This window comes from Lynx canadensis, chromosome X, assembly GCF_007474595.2.
Source record: "Lynx canadensis isolate LIC74 chromosome X, mLynCan4.pri.v2, whole genome shotgun sequence".
Taxonomy (NCBI): domain Eukaryota; kingdom Metazoa; phylum Chordata; class Mammalia; order Carnivora; family Felidae; genus Lynx; species Lynx canadensis.
This window is the reverse complement of record NC_044321.2, coordinates 14279273-14297088: the sequence shown is the minus strand read 5'-3', so window position 1 is coordinate 14297088 and position 17816 is coordinate 14279273. Positions and strand designations below refer to the sequence as shown.

The 17816-nt window shown below is 42.4% G+C and overlaps 1 protein-coding gene across 1 annotated transcript in view; it reads left to right on the top strand.

The window, feature by feature from the left end:
• LOC115507739 overlaps nucleotides 1–10053 on the top strand; it is a 36746-nt gene extending 26693 nt beyond the window's left edge. The window contains exons 2-4 of the mRNA XM_030306203.1: nucleotides 1048–1236; nucleotides 2499–2558; nucleotides 9091–10053. Of these exons, the coding sequence (XP_030162063.1) occupies nucleotides 1048–1236; nucleotides 2499–2558; nucleotides 9091–9195 (354 nt within the window). The 3' untranslated portion in view covers nucleotides 9196–10053. The remainder of the gene's footprint in view (nucleotides 1–1047; nucleotides 1237–2498; nucleotides 2559–9090) is intronic.
• The last annotated feature ends 7763 nt before the right edge of the window (nucleotides 10054–17816 follow it).

Genomic DNA, 17816 nt, shown 5'->3' with positions numbered 1-17816 from the left:
TTTATTCTTCAAAGTTACTCAGGGAAGGTAAAAAATTATCTTCTAAATTTAGAAACAAATGTTATTTTTTAAAATCATTTTATTTCAATTCCAGTATAGTTAACGTACAACATTATTAGTTTCAGTTTCAAGTGTGCTTTCAATTTTTTAAAATTTATGTTGTTTTAATTCCAGTATAGTTAACATACAGCATTGAAACAAATGTCATTAAAAGATTTTTAAAATTGAGATATAATATACATAAAGTGCACAAATCTTAAGTGTACAGCTTGATTAATTTTTACTTATGTCTACACCTGTGTTACCACGACCCAGATCAATACACAGGATGTTTCTAGCACCTCTAAAGTCCCTCTTGTGTTCCCAGTCAGTATCCCATCTCCCAAGGTTAACTGCTGGAACTATAGATTAGTTTTGCCTTAAAAAAAAAATTAGAAAGAAAAAACCCCAGATATCTCTGATAACCTCCTAGTCACCTAAATACGGTGGAGTTTCTAGGACTTTGATTGGTGGATGCGTCATACTTGCAATTTCGAGTTTATCTTGTTTCTTGCCCAGCGTCTCTTTTTCCCATCCTCTAAGTTTAGATGAATACCAATGTCCCAGATATATATTTTTTAATGTTTATTTTTATTTTGAGAGAGAGCACGAGCAAAGGAGAGGCATAGAGAGAAGGAGAGAAGGAGAATCCCAAGCCGGCTCCACGCTGTCGGCACAGAGCCCAACCATGGCTGGAACCCACCAACCATGAGATCATGACCTGAGCTGAAATCAAGAGTCACACACTTAACCGCTTACCCAACTGAGCCACACAGGCGCCCCACCAATGTCCCGGTTATTAATTTATTGACTCCGGGCTTCAAACCCACCCTTCTTTTTCCCACTTTGTAAAATTGGAGCCCGTCTCTACAAACCACAGTTCCTCCTTTGGCAGCGGGCTCGATGTTAGGCTCTGCCAATAGGGGGCGCTGGAGGACTTTTCTGCTTCCTGTTTGCTCATTCGTTTCATCTTCCCATTGCTGTGATTGGCTTGACTGGCTCGGTGAGCTACCGGTCCCTTCGGTGTTCTCTGTGGGGTGGGCTCCTCTTGACAGTTCTGCGGAGCTGCCTCCAGTGGGTTTCTTTCTCAGTCTTGCGGTGGATAATGAGTTCCTGCAGCAGTGGCCCCATCTATCCAGAGGTCTGAATCTCAGCTTTGCCGGGGCGGGAGTTGGGAGGCTCCTCGAATTTTCCAAGGTACTTCTTTGTTCACTTTTCCCTCAGCCCTGCAAGTGGTAGCCCCTTCCCTCAGTAGTTATTTCTGTTACGACTTTGAGGTCTCTACATTTCAGTAGTTAACCACCCTTCGCTTGGTTAACAACCCTTTATATTCAGTTTTCACTGTTAGGATCACTGGTGTGGTTCCTGTTTCCTGCCTGCACCCGGATTCTGCTTTTGATCTAATCCTCGCTTTCTGTATACCTCTCCCTTATAAATCTCCCCCCAAATCCATGACTTTGAAATTTATATCTCCATTTGTACCTTTCTCTAGGATTCCAGCTTAGCATGATCAGTTGTAAGCTGGCTCTGATTTTCCTCCACTACCTCCTCCAGCTGTCATACTGCGATTTATAATAAGAGATATATATTTGGTCTTCCACCAGTTCCTGGCACAGAGCTCCTAAAGCCCTTGGAATTTCCTGTGATAAGAGCCACAAAGGTGTCTTTAGTTATGTTAATGAGCGGCTTTTGGAAAGCCCTTAGGTAACTGAAATGGGGGCTGGTTGCTAGGGGAACCAACCTATGATTAGAGAGTTGGAACTTGGGATACCCACCCCCCCACAAACCTCCGGGGAGGGGAGAAGGGTTGGAAGTTGCATCCACGGCCGGTGACTGAATCAATCATGCCTGTATAATGAATCCTCCATAAAAACCCGAAGGGACTGGGTTCAGAGATCTTCCCGTTTGGTGAGGAAGTGCGGGAACAGTGGTGCCCTGGAGAGGGCAGGGAAGCCCTGTGTTTCCCCATGCCTGGCCTCGTGTATCTATTCCATCGGGCTGTTCCCGAGTTACGTCCTTTTGTAATACACTGACAACCTAGTAAGTAAAATGTTTCCGGAGTTCGCCAGCCGCTCTAGCAAATTAACTGAACCCAGGAGGGGGTCCTGGGAACCTTTGATTTATAGCCAGTCGATCAGAAATGCAGGTGACAACCTGGACTTGCATTTGGCACCCCGAATGGGAGGTGGTCGTTGGGACCTCTGGTTTGTGGCCGGTCGGTCCGAAGCACAGGTGATAATCTGGATTTGTGAGTGGCATCTGAAGTGTGGGGAATGGGCAGTCTTGTAGGACTGAACCCTTAACCTGTGGAATCAATGCTGTCTCCAGGTAGGTCGTGTCAGAATCGAGTTAAACTGTAGGATACCCAGCTGGTTGGTGTGGGGGGAATCTACCCACCCACATTGAAATTGGTGACCAGAACCCTAATTACCCGAATTCCTTATTGCTGTCAAACACAGTGCCATCGTCCTGGACTGCAAGTCTCAAAGTCATCTATGAATAGTGAAACCAAAAAAGAGGTAAGTATTGGTTATGACAGCCTATCTTTTAATTTTGTCTCTTCTACAACTCGTGTAATTGTCCCCCCCCGCCCCATCCCTTCCCATTAGGACTGCTTTAAGTTGGGTACTCATTACGGGCCTCCAGTTTATAAACTGTACACCTGTTCCATAAACTGTCCGCCCGTTCCATAAATTGTACACATATTCCATAAACTGAAGAAGGGCAGCTCTGATCATGTCATTCTGAAAAACCTGTAGTGACTCCCCATTTTCTAGTGAGCAATACCCAGGCTCCATTGATTGTCATTCAAGGTCCTCTAGGAAACGGAATCAGCCTGTTTAACCGACACACTCTGCTCTCTGTGCTTTGCTCCAGCCAAGTGGACTGATTTGCTCTTATGCACCTCACCAATTTCTTCACTTTTGTGCTCTTGCCTAAAAAAGCCCTTTGGAGCTTCCGCATGAAGTCTTCCCAAGTGCATCCTTTTGTCTAGAAAGAAATCCCTCTCTTCATTTGCTTAGCTCTCTGTGCACTCTTGACCCACACTTGTTCTAGCATCTACAGTCGTATCCTAGTTTTCATGGGGGCAGGGGCAGTAATACCTGGCTGGTCGCAAGGTGGGGCCTGGAACTGACTCCTCCCTAGCTTGGGTGAGCTGGAACAACAAGAAGGGTGGACATATGAAGGGGTTTAAGGTCCAAGAACAATTATGGTGAGTCTAACAGAAACAGGGAATAGGGGACCCAGGACGATGTAGTCGGCATCCTCAACAAGTCACGGTAATTTGAAAGTGCGCATATGTAGCGTCAGCGAGCATATTCAAGAAGAACTTACAAGGCTCAATCTATTAGCTGCAGTTTGGGGACAGTTCCCTGGTTCAAGGACCCCAAGCCAAAGAAAAGACATTTTCTTTCACATACTGTGAAAGTTACTAGAACCAGAAACGAAGGGCAGTGGCCAAGGTAGAATTCATTGATAAGCCCTGGAGCGGGGCTTGATCTCACAAACCAAAAGTCAGACGCTTAACAGACTGAGCCACCCAGGCGCCTCTGTTTTTAACTTTTGAAAAGGGTATCAAGGTGCGCCTGGATGGCTCAGTCGATTAAGCGTCAGACTTCGGCTGAGGTCATGATCTCACGGTTTTTGTGTTCGAGTCCTACGTTGGGGTCTGTGCTGACAGCTCAGGGCCTGGAGCCTGCTTGGGATTCTGTGTCTCCCTCTCTCTGCCCCTCCCCCACTCACCCTCTGTCTCTCTCTCTCTCTCTCTTTCAAAAATAAATATTAAAAAAATTGTAAATAAGTAAATACATAAATAAAAAGGGTATCAAGTTATAGGGAATATTTGCAGCCTTGATCTACTTAGTATTATATTGCTAAGCTTTGTCCTTATTGGTATGTGTTGTTGTAGTTTATTTATTTTGATGGGGTATAATAATCCGTTGTATGAATATACTGCAGTTGATCAAATCTACTCTTCTGTCAATGAATATTTAGGTTGTTTTCAGATTTTTGATATTGTGAACAATGCTACTATGGCCATACATGTACATGTCTCCTAAGATACTTGTATAAGAGTTTCTCTGTGATGGATTTAGGAGTAGAATTACTGGATCATAGAGCATGTGACTGTTCAACTTCATGATATAAGGTCAAACTATTTTCTAAGATGATTATATCAGTACACTCTCCTAACAGCAATATATAAGAGATTCTCTTGATGTATATCCTTTCCCACACTTGGTAGCCAGACTTTAAAATTTTTGCCAACTAATAGGTGTGAAATAGCATCTCATTGTGGTCTTGTGATTTGAATTTCCTTAATCATTATTGGTGTTTAACATCTATTAACATGTCAGTTGATCATACGTGTTTTCTGTGAAGTGTCCATTTATGCCTGTCTTAGTGCCCCAAGGCTGCTATAACAGAATACTGTAGACTGGATGGCTTATAAACAACAGAAATTTATTTCTCATGGTTCTGGGGTCTGAGAAGTCCAAGATCAAGGTGATGGCAGATTTAGTGTCTGGTGAGAACTTGCTTCCTGTTTCCTTTTTTTCCTCCCCCAGTGTTTATTTATTTATTTTGTGTGTGTGTGTGTGTGTGTGTGTGTGTGTGAGAGAGAGAGAGAGAGAGAGAGCACGCACGCGCATGCACACGCAAGTGTAAGTGAGCCGGGGAGGGGCAGAGAAAGAGAGGGAGGGAGAGAATCCCAAGTAGCCCCATGCTGTCCGTGCAGAGCCTGAAGCGGGGGCGGGGGTGGAGGTGAGGGTGGGAGTGGGGGCGGTGGTCTTGGTCTATCCTGACCCAGCTGAAATCAAGAGTCAGATGCTCAACTGATTGAGCCACCCAGGCGCCCCTGGGGTCTTTTTTATAAAGGCGCTAATCTCATTCATGAGGGCTCCACCCTCATTACCCAGTCACCTCCCAGAGTCTCCATATCCTAATATCATCACACTGAGGGTTATTATTTCAACATATGAATTTGGGGAGGATACAAACCTTTAGTCTATAACAATATCTTTTGTCCATTTTCCTGTTTGGTTGCTTGTGTTGTTTTTATTCATTTGTTTTTTTGTTTTTTTGTTTTCTTTTTCAAATTTTTATTTAAATTCTGGTTAGTTAACATATGTTCTTATTCATTTGTAGGAGTTCTTTATATATTCTAGTTGTCTCGATTGCAAATACCTTCTCTTAGTTTGTAATTCGGGAGGACTATATCTGGGCTCGCTGGTCTATTCTAGTACCATATCATTGTCCTAATTACTATAACTTCATAATTAGTCCTGAGATCTGGGAGACCAATCTGTTCTACTTCAGAAGTATTCTGGCTATTTTTGGTTCCTTCCTTTTAAAGTTACAAAGCTGTTGTTCTCATCTGGGAACGATATTATCACCTTCTCCCCTGGGGACATTGGCAGTGTCTATAGTCATTTTTGATCGTCACAACTTGAGGTGGGGAAATAGGTTTCTACTGGTATATAGTAGGTGGAGGCCAGGGATGCTGTAAGACATCCTCCAATGCAATACAGCACAACTCCCCAGGACAAAAAATTATTTGGCCCCAAATGTCAGCATTAACATACAAGGGTAAGAAACCCTGATACAAAGTTTAGAGTCAGCTTATCAGGAAAGGAACCTTATTGGAATTTTGATTGGAATTGCCCTGAATCTACAGATTAATCTGAGGAAAATTGATTGAATATGAGAATCATTTCTAAGTATGTTTCCTTTTTTTTCAAGAACCAACTTTCAGCTTTGCTAGTCTATTCTTTTTTTATTTCATTGATATTCTCACTTGCTTTTATTTTTTCTTTCCTTCTGCTTTCCTTGGATTTATTCTTTATTTTTAAAACTTTTTAAAAAGTATTTACTTATTTTAAGAGAGAGAGAAAGCCTGAGTGGAGGAGGAGCAGAGAGAGAGGGGGAGAATCCTAACTAAGCAGGCTCTGTGCTGCCTGATGTGGGATTCAAACCCACAAACCATGAGATTGTGACCTGAGCTGAAATCAAGAGTTGGACATTTAACCTACTGAACCACCCAGGTGCCCCCCTTTTTTAAATGTTTTAGGTTGGATAATTAATTAATTTTAAATCTTTCCTGTTTTCTACCCTAGGCATCTAATAAAAGTTAAGTTATAAAGCATGACAATAAAATTAGTATCTGGGAACCAACCACTTACTTTTTGTTTTCTGATTCTGGACACTTCCTTATTAATAGCATATTTTGCCACTTCTCTTTTTGTTATCCGTTCTTATCTTTATAGGACTAGTATTTCTTCATGGGTAGGTGGTCTTTTGTCTGGGGGTTTCTTATCTGCTGCTGTTGCTGTTAAAATACTGTGGTTGTGTTTTATCTGGGTCTTATTATTGGCTAGAGTCAACAAGTGTGTATTTAATGGTAGGAGTTATAGGGTTCAGAAAATGAGAAAACCTCATTTTTATCCTCAAGGATGTAAACATTTTATTCAGAAAGCCAACACTTAAAAAATAGATAAAACATAGCAAAAACAGAAAAATACTGTTTAGAATTCTGTCTGATTGTATAAGCTACAAATTGGCAAAATACTCAGCCCAAACCTTATATCAATACTTGTTTTAGCTCATGGAATATAGAATAAGGAGATCTTTAGCTGAGTTTCTAAGGTGCATAAACTGTTAGATTTACTTATAGTATCATTTTTTTAAATTTTAATGTTTATTTAAACAGCCTAGTTAAACAGCCTAGAGAGAGAGAGACATAGCACGAGCGGGGGACGGGCGGGAAGAGAGGGAGACACAGAATCGGAAGCAGGCTCCAGGCTCCGAGCTGTCAGCACAGAACCCAATGCAGGGCTCGAACCCACGAACTATGAGATCACAGCCTGAGCTGAAGTCAAATGCTTAACCGACTGAGCCACCCAGGCGCCCCATACGTATAATGTCATTTCATTTTACCTCTGTTTAAAACTCTAATACTCAAAGTTTAAGACCAGAAGCAGTTTTGAGATCAAATCATTTATAGCAGTGGTTCTTAACCTCGGCTGCCCATCAGAATCCTGGAGAGTTTTAAAAACAGACCAGTGCCCAATTCCAAAGTACTAAGAATCACCTAGAGTGATTGTTTAACATACAGATTCCTATACACCTGCTCTTAGGAGTCAAATTTAGTAGGTCAAGGGCAAAGCCCTGGACTCTGAATGGTTAATGAGTATACTAGGTAATTCTTATGATCAAGCCAATCTGGAAAACACTGATTTAGACCAGTGCTCCTCAAACTTTAATATGCACACAAGTTGCCTGGGCCTCTTGTAAAAATGAAGATTCTGATGAAGTGGGTTTGAGGGGGGTCATGAGATTCTGTGTTCTTTTTTTTTTTTTTCAACGTTTTTTATTTATTTTTGGGACAGAGAGAGACAGAGCATGAACGGGGGAGGGGCAGAGAGAGAGGGAGACACAGAATCGGAAACAGGCTCCAGGCTCTGAGCCATCAGCCCAGAGCCCGACGCGGGGCTCTAACCCACGGACCGCGAGATCGTGACATGGCTGAAGTTGGAGGCTTAACCAACTGCGCCACCCAGGCGCCCCGATTCTGTGTTCTTAACAAGCTGCTTGGATGCTGCTAAGGTTGCTAGCCCATCCTTTGAGCAGTAAGAGTTTAGAACAGGGGCGCCTGGGTGGCTCAGTCTGTTGAGCGTCCGGCCTTGGCTCAGGTCATGATCTCACAGTTTGTGAGTTCGAGCCCCGTGTCGGGCTCTGTGCTGACAGCTCAGAGCATGGAGCCTGCTTTGGATTCTGTGTCTCCCCCTCTCTCTGCCCCTTCCCCGCTCATGCGCTGTCTCTCTCTCTCTCTCAAAAATAAATAAACATTTAAAAAAAAGAATTTAGGGGCGCCTGGGTGGCTCAGTCAGTTAAGCGGCCAGCTTCGGCTCAGGTCATGATCTCGCGGTCCGTGAGTTCGAGCCCCGCGTCGGGCTCTGTGCTGACAGCTCAGAGCCTGGAGCCCGTTTCAGATTCTGTGTCTCCCTCTCTCTGACCCTCCCCTGTTCATGCTCTGTCTCTCTATGTCTCAAAAATAAATAAACGTTAAAAAAATTAAAAAAAAAGAATTTAGAACCACTTTGTTCTGTATGACTTTCTTCGAGATGGAAATGTTCTGCATTGTCCAATATGACAGCCACTAGCCACAAGCAGTTGTGTAGCGTTTGAAATGAGGCTAGTATGACTAAGGGATTGAATTTTATGTTTTATTTCATTTTAATGAATTGAGACTGAAATTGAAATAGCTACATGTGGCGAGTGGCTACCATTTTGGGAGGCAGGTTTAGAGCAAACATCCTTCAGGATAACTAGGCTGAAAGAAGTCTAGAATCATTTCAGTTAGTAAGTTCTGCTGGTTACTCAAAACTTTGATTTAGAAATCAGTATTCTCATATAGTAAAAACTGTGGGTGTGTATTATTCCTGGAAGCCTCAATAGCCATGTTGTCTTTATAGTATGCTTTCTAGGAAATGTTTATTTGTCTCAACCTTTGCAATTTTGGCTGCTAAAGTTTGTTTCACATTTACAAAGTTTTCCAAAGTCATCAACATGTAAGAAAGGGTATTAGGATAACTCATTTATTGAGATATTTGTTGGAAAAACTCCCCCTAAAAGAATCCTGAATGTCCAATTCAGAAATAGTAAAACATATTTGGGACTGTTGGCAAGTCTATTTACCAAGGGTTTAAAATACTTAAGGCTGTTCACACCAAAAAACATTTGCAGTCATTTCCTTAGAGAGACCGCCAGAAAGCTGGCCCATCCTGTGCTGCCAAAATGTTTTCTGAAAATTTAGAGCTTGCCTGTTATTTGTGGAAACTGTGCTAGCAAATGGGTAGACGACAAGGACCTGATTGTTCGTGACACTAAACCTTTAATGCGTTGTGTCGTGCTTTGGAAGCTGGCAGACTTAGGTTTGGTATATTTTTTTCCCCTTTCCTAGCCGGCACTATATAATAAAAAAGGTTTACACACTGGGGGTTTACACAAAGCATCCTAACAAAACCACAACTTTCCATCTTCTTTTCTCAGGCACCTGGGTTGAGGTCCCTGGCCCTAGATGGGAGAAGAGAGGCCATTGAGAGCACTATGCTATTCAAGACCTGCCGGACCCCAGGCTTTAGACCGTGTGGTTGACTGACTTCCTCCCTCTAGATGCCTAGAGGGAAGGTTTGGAAAGACAACTTGCTGAGAATGTATGAAGAGTTTGGTGGAAATTTCCAGAAGCCAGGAGCTAAAGAACTTCTCTAAGAAAAGGAGGAAAATGTTCTCTGAGTGAATTTCATGTTACCTCGTCTACTTTCACTGTGTCCTGTGTTCAAAGTTTGCAGGAGTTTGCTTGACGGGTTATTTTTGGTCATTTACATAAACATGTAAAGGTCCATTTGCTCAACAAATGAATACGGGTTGGTGCCTATAATCAATGTGTTAACTTCACTGATGGCCCTTACCCTTGAGATTGCTTGTTTATTTGTCTGCAGACTGGATGCATCTAGCACAGGACCTGGCACATAGGGGGCTCAGTAAATACTTCTTGCCTGGATGGGAAATGAATGTGCAAGGTGTTACAATGTGTCTGGCATTACAATGCCAGATGCTGGCTTTAGACAGGTTGTCTGGACCAGCCTGAGAGGGGGTCATGGCTGGCTGGTGGAGTTGTTTTCCACTCACTTTACAGTCCGGCGCTCTTTAAGTTAGTCACAGTCCCAGAAAGGGGCAGAGCCAAATTTAATCCAGATCCCCTGACTCCCCATGCTTTCTCTATTATTCTCTATTCCGAAACCATGTATGTTGGAAATAGAGGTACTGCTATCAAACCTGTACAGAATGATTTGAATTGTGATTGTATCTTTCTGAATCCAAGCATTTGAATGCCAAAGTGCCCAAAGCATTGCCTTTTATTCTTTCCATCAACTTGTTCATTAACTCAACATTACAGTTGTTCTCCATTTTTAAAAATCTTGATGAGACTGTGCAGATTCTAAAGCATTCTTAATTTACCCTATTATTTCAAAGAAGTAATTTAAAATATTTTAAAAGAGTAGCCTTTATTTTTGAGTTTCTTTAACGTGTGTTTGTTTTGTGTTGTTTTTTAATGGGTTTAGATCAGTGTTTCTCAACGTTTTGTTTCTTTTTTGTTATCGATTGAGGTACAATTGACATATAACATTAGTTTCGGGTGTACGACGTAGTGATTCAATATTTGTATATATTGCAAAATGTTCATCACAGTAAGTCTAGTTAGCATCCATCACCACACATAGCTACAAAGAATTTTTTTCCTGTGATGCGAACTTTTAAGATTTGCTCTCTTAGTGGCTTACAAATATACGATATAGTATTAGTAACCATAATCAGTATGCTGTACATTACATCTCCAAGGACTTGTTTATCTTATAACTGGAAGTTTGTGCCTTTTGACCACCTTCCCCCATTTCAGCCTTCCCCTCCCCCACCCTGCAACCACCAGTTTGTCCTATTTGTGAGTTTGTTTTTTCTTTCCTCCTTTTTTTTTTTAATGTTTACTTATTTCTGAGAGAGAGAGAGACAGAGAGAGAGAGCGTGCCAGTGAGAGTGGGGGAAGGGCAGAGAGAGAGGGAGAGAGAGAATCCCAAGCAGGCGCCGCACTGTCAGTGCAGAGCCCAACTCAGGGCTCAAACTCATGAACTGTGAGATCATGACCTGAGCCAAAATCAGATTCTTAACCAACTGAGCCACCCAGGCGCCCCAAGTTTGGTTTTTCTTTTTTTTTTTTTAAATTTTTTTAACTTTTATTTATTATTGAGAGACAGAGAGACAGAGTGTGAGCAGGGGAGGGGTAGAGAAAGGTGGAGACACAGAATCTGAAGCAGGCTCCAGGCTCTGAGCTGTCAGCCCAGAGCCAGACGTGGGGCTCAAACTCACAACCTGCGAGATCATGACCTGAACTGAAGTCGGTCGCTTAACCAACTGAGCCACACAGGCGCCCCCCCAAGTTTGGTTTTTCTCATGTGTGTTTTTGAATGAAGCCGTGTTGATTCTATATTTACACCTTTTGGATTAATCACTTAAAAATATGTTTGCTCTTCTAGCTGCCTCTTTTGAGCATGGTCTTTCTTTTGGAGGTTTTTCTTTATTTTGCCAAAACCCTTTTGAGTTAAGGTCAGTCTTTTTTTTTTTTTTTTTAAGTTTATGTATTTATTTTTGTTGGGGGGCAGAGAGGGAGAGAGAGAATCCCAAGCAGGCATTGCCTGATAGTGCAGAGCCCCATGCGGGGCTCCAAACCGTGAACAGTGAGATCATGACCTGGGCTAAAACCAAGAGTTGGACGCTTAACTGACTGAGCCGCCCAGGCGCCCCTAGTTCATGTCAGTCTTAAATTTCAGCATTGGGCAACCCATGAACTATCAGCAAGACTTCCTAAACTTTAACCTGCATCAGAACCTCCTAAAGGACTTGTTCAAACTCAGATTGCTAGGCACCACCTCAGTATTTCTGGTTCAGTGAGTCTGGGGTGAGGCCGGAGGCTTTGCCTTTCTGACAAGTTTACAAGTAAAGCAGACACTCCTGGTCTGAGGACCACACTTGAGAACTGCTGATCTAACAGATCTGGGCACTGCCATCAATATCTGCTGACATCATAAAATGAGGGACAAACAGGCGTTATGTGCCTCCTGATGGGAGAACACATTATATGTACTACCCAGGAATTAGTCTTGCAGAAAAAAAAAAAAAAAAAGAACTTGGTTCTTACCAAGCTCTAAATTACCAATTTATAGAAAATATGAGGGACAGAGGAACACGTTAAACTGTGGGGATGACATTAGCAAAGTCCAGACCATGGGAAACCAGAGTCCTCCAACTAATAAATTGCAAGGAAAAATGAAGAATGAAGGAGGAATCTATAGAGGAGAATGTATAGAGAGGAATCGCTATAAAAGAGACCTCAAAGGCATATCATCCAATTGCAGTGTGTGGACCTTATTTGCATCCTTTTTTACCTAAGTTGTAGAAAGATGTTTGATATTTTATGGGACAATTGGACATTTGAATAGTGAATGGATATTTGATATTAAGACATTTCTAATTATTTATTGAAATCAAATTATTTTTAATTATGTTATTGTGGTAGACACGATAATGCCTTTCCCCCAAAGGGATCTACACCCTGATCCCTGGAACCTGTGAATATGCGGCAAAAGGGACTTCACAGATGTGATTAAGTTAAGGATCTCATATGGGGAAATGATTTTGGATTACTGAGGTGTGCCAAGTGTCATCGCAGGGTCCTTATAAAGGAAAGAGGGTTTAGGAGGGTCAGAGTCAGGGGAGATGTGACGATTGAAGCAAAGGTCAGAGTGAGAGAGAGGGAGATCAGAAGATGTTACACTGCTAGCTTTGCAGATGAAGGAAGCAGCCGCAAGCCAAAGAATGCAGGTGGTGTCTGGAAGCTGGAAAAGCAAGGAAACCACTTCTCTAGAACCTCCAAAAAGAGCATATCCCTACCTACCCATTTTGGACTTCTGACCTCTGGAACTATAATATGATAAACTCTCGTTGTTTTAAACTGATAAGTTTGTGGGAATTTGTTACAGCAGCATAAGAACAGCAATACAGTTAGTTTCTTTTTAAAGCTTATTTAATTATTTTTGAGAGAGACAGAGACAGTGCAAATGGGGGAGGAACAGAGAGAGAGGGAGAGAGAGAATGCCAAGCAGGCTCTGTGCTCACAGCATAGAGCCCGATGCGGGGCTTGAACCCACGAAGCCAAAGCCAGGAGATCATGACCTGAGCCGGCACCAAGAGTCAGATGCTTAACTGGCTGAGCCACCCAGGAGCCCCAATACAGTTGTGTTATATAGAGAGTCGTCTTTTAGAGATATCTGATTAAATATTTACAAAATAAATGGTATGGTGTCTAGAATCTGTTTCAATATAATAGGAGTCTGGGAAGATTACAGAGGGGTTTGGATGAGGCAGGATTGGCCATAATTGTGGGTGCTGAGTGATGGGTGCATAGGGTCCATTATAGTATTCTACTTTTGTGCATTTTAATTCACTTTGTTTATTTTTAAAGATTTTATTTTTAAGTAATCTCTACACCTAATGTGGGGCTTGAACTCACAACCCCGAGATTAAGAGTTTCATGCTCCACTCACTGAGCCAGTCAGGTGCCCCTACTTTTGTGTATTTGAAAAATTAAACACATATACACACATAAGAAAAAAAAATAGTTAAGTTCAAGTATTAAGACTTAAAAGACTTCCGAAGACCTAGCTTGGTGAAATCCAAGCTGTACTAGGAGTGGTAACATAGCCAGAGTGAAAGTCTATTATCAGGACCAGAAGTGAGAGGGGCCATTCATCAAGGTAGCACTGGGGACTCCGGGAGACCTAAGGAGGCCAGCCCAGGAAAGACGGGGGCTGGGAGGGAAATGAATGTGTGAGGCCCCAGGGAAGTGGAAGAGGTAAACCAGCAAAGATACCAATATACACAAAAGAACAGAAAAAGAATTCAAAAGAATTGAACCCACCAAGGAGCCAAGGACATTGCATGCCTCACAGGACAAGAAACGCTATGTGCTCTTAGGCTCCCAGTCACCTTTGCCCTCAAGGGTAGGCAGGTGACCACTTCTACCCACCATTTTCCCGGTTCCCTTGTACTCACATTCCCCTGATTATACTCTTCCTTTTGTCAGATACCATTTCCTGCTATTTCCATTATTACCTATATTAGTTTGCCTTTCTACCTTTCCAATCAACTTCTCTTGGCTGTTTGCTTTTATTTATTTTTGATTTTGAATAAAGCAAAGCTTTCATTATCAAGATTATAAGGTTTAATGTAATTGGAGGCCAAACTACTGCCTTAAAGAGAATTCATCATAAGAGAGGAAAGGAGAGGGACGCCTGGCTGGCTCAGTTGGAGGAGCGTGTGACTCTTGATATTGGGGTCGTGCGTTCAAGTCCCGAATTGGGTGTAGAGGTTACTTAAAAAAAAATTCTAGGGGCGCCTGGGTGGCTCAGTCGGTTAAGCGGCTGACTTCGGCTCAGGTCATGATCTCGCGGTCTGTGAGTTCGAGCCCCGCGTCGGGCTCTGTGCTGACAGCTCGGAGCCTGGAGCCTGTTTCAGATTCTGTGTCTCCCTCTCTCTGACCCTCCCCTGTTCATGCTCTGTCTCTCCCTATCTCAAAAATAAATAAAACGTTAAAAAAAAAAGAAAAAACAAAAAAATTCTTTTTTTTTTAATATATGAAATTTATTGTCAAATTGGTTTCCATACAACACCCAGTGCTCATCCCAAAAGATGCCCTCTTTAATACCCATCACCCATCCTCCCCTCCCTCCCACCCCCCATCAACCCTCAGTTTGTTCTCAGTTTTTAAGAGTCTCTTACGCTTTGGCTCTCTCCCACTCTAACCTCTTTTTTTAAAAAAAAAAAAAAATTCTTTTTTTTTTTTAATTTTTTTTTTTCAACGTTTATTTATTTTTGGGACAGAGAGAGACAGAGCATGAACGAGGGAGGGGCAGAGAGAGAGGGAGACACAGAATCGGAAACAGGCTCCAGGCTCTGAGCCATCAGCCCAGAGCCCGACACGGGGCTCGAACTCACGGACCGCGAGATCGTGGCCTGGCTGAAGTCGGACGCTTAACCGACTGCGCCACCCAGGCGCCCCCCAAAAAAAAAAAAATTCTTAAAAAAAAAAGAAAAGAAGAAAATAATTGGAAGACACATTACAGTAGCTTTAATAAAAAGAACAGCTCGTGGGAAAGAGGGGACAGTGAAATCGTCTGCAAGACTTGCTAAGCATGAGGATGAAGCTTCAACAACAGGGGTGAATCTTGGGGACATAATGTGAAGTGAAAGAAGCCAGATGGAAAACAGAACGTACCGAGTAAGTCCATCTATAGGATATCCAAGAACAGGCAAAGTAATCTATAATGATAGAAGCCAGAATAATGGTTGCTTGGTTGGGTGTGTGTGGGGTGGGTGTTCTTGACTGGGAGTGGCCATAAGATTTTTCTGGGGTGCTGAAAATTATACCTTGATGTCGGTGTGATTACGTAGGTGCATACCTGTGTAGAACTTAATGGGGTTGTACATTTATGATCTGTGCACTTTATTGCATGTAGGTTAAAGTTCAGCTGGGAAAAAAAAAAAAAAAAGCCCAGGATGAGACCACGTTTGTTGAAGTGGCCTTGTGGGGTTGTCCATCCAGTCGGTTCAATGCCCGCTCTGGTCCTCACCCCCCTCCCCGTGACCATCAAAGCATAACTGTTCTTGACTGTTTCCAGTATCTGCCTGCTCCGGCCCTAATTCTCCAGGTCAGCTGCCAGAGGCCCAGCGGCCTGCCAGCGCTTGCCCCATCTCGGACTGCAGAGGTCCAGCTTCCAGTGGGAGAGGAGAGCAGGACCCTGCAAGCTGTAGCAGCAGCCAGAAGGGTTGCAGATGCCTCTACAACTTCTCTTCTTAAAGGCTCCCTGTCATTCACTGAATAAGGTTCAGGTACCTTAGCCTGGCACTCAAAGTCCTCTCTAAATTGACCTTTCCTTAGTTTGTTTGGCACGACGAACCTTTCAGTGTTCAAGGACTTTTCACTACCTTGCATGCATGCTGTTCCCTATGAGCTTCCACGTCTACTTGGCAAACTTTTCATTCTCCCCTTTCAGTTCAAATGTCACCTTTTACTCTCTTAAGAAATAGGCACATGGGGAACTCATGGTGGAGTGTTCGTTGTCAACAAATAGACAGCATGTAGGTGCTTTTCACATGTTATCCTCTTTAACCTTCACTCTAAGACAATATATCGCCAGTTGATTTCATCCACTCATAGTTCACAGTATTATAATGACTTGTTTACACATGATCGGCTATGAACCCTGTAGGTGCTGTACACAGTGCCTCGAATATAAGTTCTTAAAGGGCTTACAGACCTGCTTGAAGACCCTACCCTATCTTCTCAATTAGTTGGCTCAAAACATGAAAAGAAAACCATCTCAATAATGGTCCCGGCAGGAACAGAAAGTACAATCACATGTGATTTTGAAGAGAATTGGATGAATTATTTACAGAGATGTGGGTAGATTTAAAGGAGCTAACAAGGGATATTGAGGTTGCCCAGGGATTAGGAAAAAATGGAAGATGGAAACTGTACCTGTTCCTCTCACTTCCTGAAGACCCAGCGAGGCTCAATCCCTGGAAGGAGAGCCCTTTGCTGGAGGTGTCATGGAGCCACCGCTACTGCCAGACTGAGATCCTAGGCAGGAAGGGAGTGGGGACAAAGTCTTCTCACACACTTGACTACAGTCACTCCTGACAGTACCTGCCGTTGGCCAAACCAGCTGTTGAGAGTGATAGGCTACTGAAGGTTAAGTCCCCTGGGGCACAGAATAAGGCAAAGAGGGTGAAAATTCATGGGGGTGGGGGATGGCTCAAATGCGGAATAACCAGTACAAAAAGTGTAAAATCAAAATTGGGGCGCCTGGGTGGCTCAGTCGGTTAAGCATCCAACTTCAGCTCAGGTCATGATCTCACGGTTTGTGAGTTCGAGCCCCACATTGGGATCTATGCTGTCAGCACAGGGCCTGTTTCAGATCCTCTGTCTCCCTCTCTCTCTCTCTGCCCCTTACCTGCTCGAGCTCTCTCTGTCTCAAAAATAAATGAGTAAACATTTTAAAAAGTGTAAAATCAAAATTAATAAATGTTTTAATTAAATGTGCAAAGGATATTACATCAGCTGGTCAGCTAGGTATACAATATTTTATGGGTACTTCTAAAAATGTTTGATTATGCTGAAGGGTGTGATAAACCCTACTTCTTTTGAAGATCTTAAAATCTCTGTGAGCGCGCTCTCTCTCTCCCTCTCTCTCCTCTTTGGACTGGGTGTAAGATTCTGGAGTGTTCAGTTTGTCTTATACATCTTGGTATCCCCACCTCTCGCAGAGCGTCATACAATAGCATTCAATGAATGTTTGGTGTTTGAATAAAGAACTGAGTGAATGTAATAAATGGCCAAGTATAGTTTATAATGTTGAGTTTAATGCCAGTTTTCACAGCATATAGAATACTTGACCTGGCCAAAGTCAGCTTCAATTTCATACACTTTGTTGGTGAAAGACTAATTTATGTTTTGTTTTTTTTTTAACATTTTTTTAAACGTGGGCTCCATTAAGGAAAGACCAGGGTTTGGTTTTCTGATAGATTTGGGTAGCACAGTCTCATCTGTGAAGTAAGTGTGGCAGATTTTATTATCCTTATTTTGAAGATGAAAAAAGCTGAGGCATGGTAAGATTCTAAAGAAAGATTTAAGACAAAAGTTTAAACCTCCTGATAAAGCTGTGTCCTTTGACAAGACAGTCTTCTTGTTAGACTAGAGTCTCTCTTCGTATCACAGCCTTCACCTCTTGATATTTTTCCAAAAAAGTTACTATTTTGAAGCTAGGAAAAGAGGTTTATTGTAATCATCAGCAATACTAAGAACAATTTATATCTTACTGAGATGTGTTCTTGGTTTAATGGGGAGAAACGGGCAATTTGTTAGAAACCAGGATCTGAAGATGTTTGTAAACTCACTTACTATGTTAATTAGTTATTTAATACCTACTCTATGGATTTTTTCTAGTAAGGTGGAAATACGACTGGTGAATTTATCAGGAATACCTTGGATCCCTAGCCTCTGCCAGGCTGAGTTAGGCTTCTGTGTTTTAGGGAGGAAGGAATGGGAAAACTAGAGGGAGACTTCCCTAAAATGGTAACTTTACCTATGCAAGTAATATCTCTTC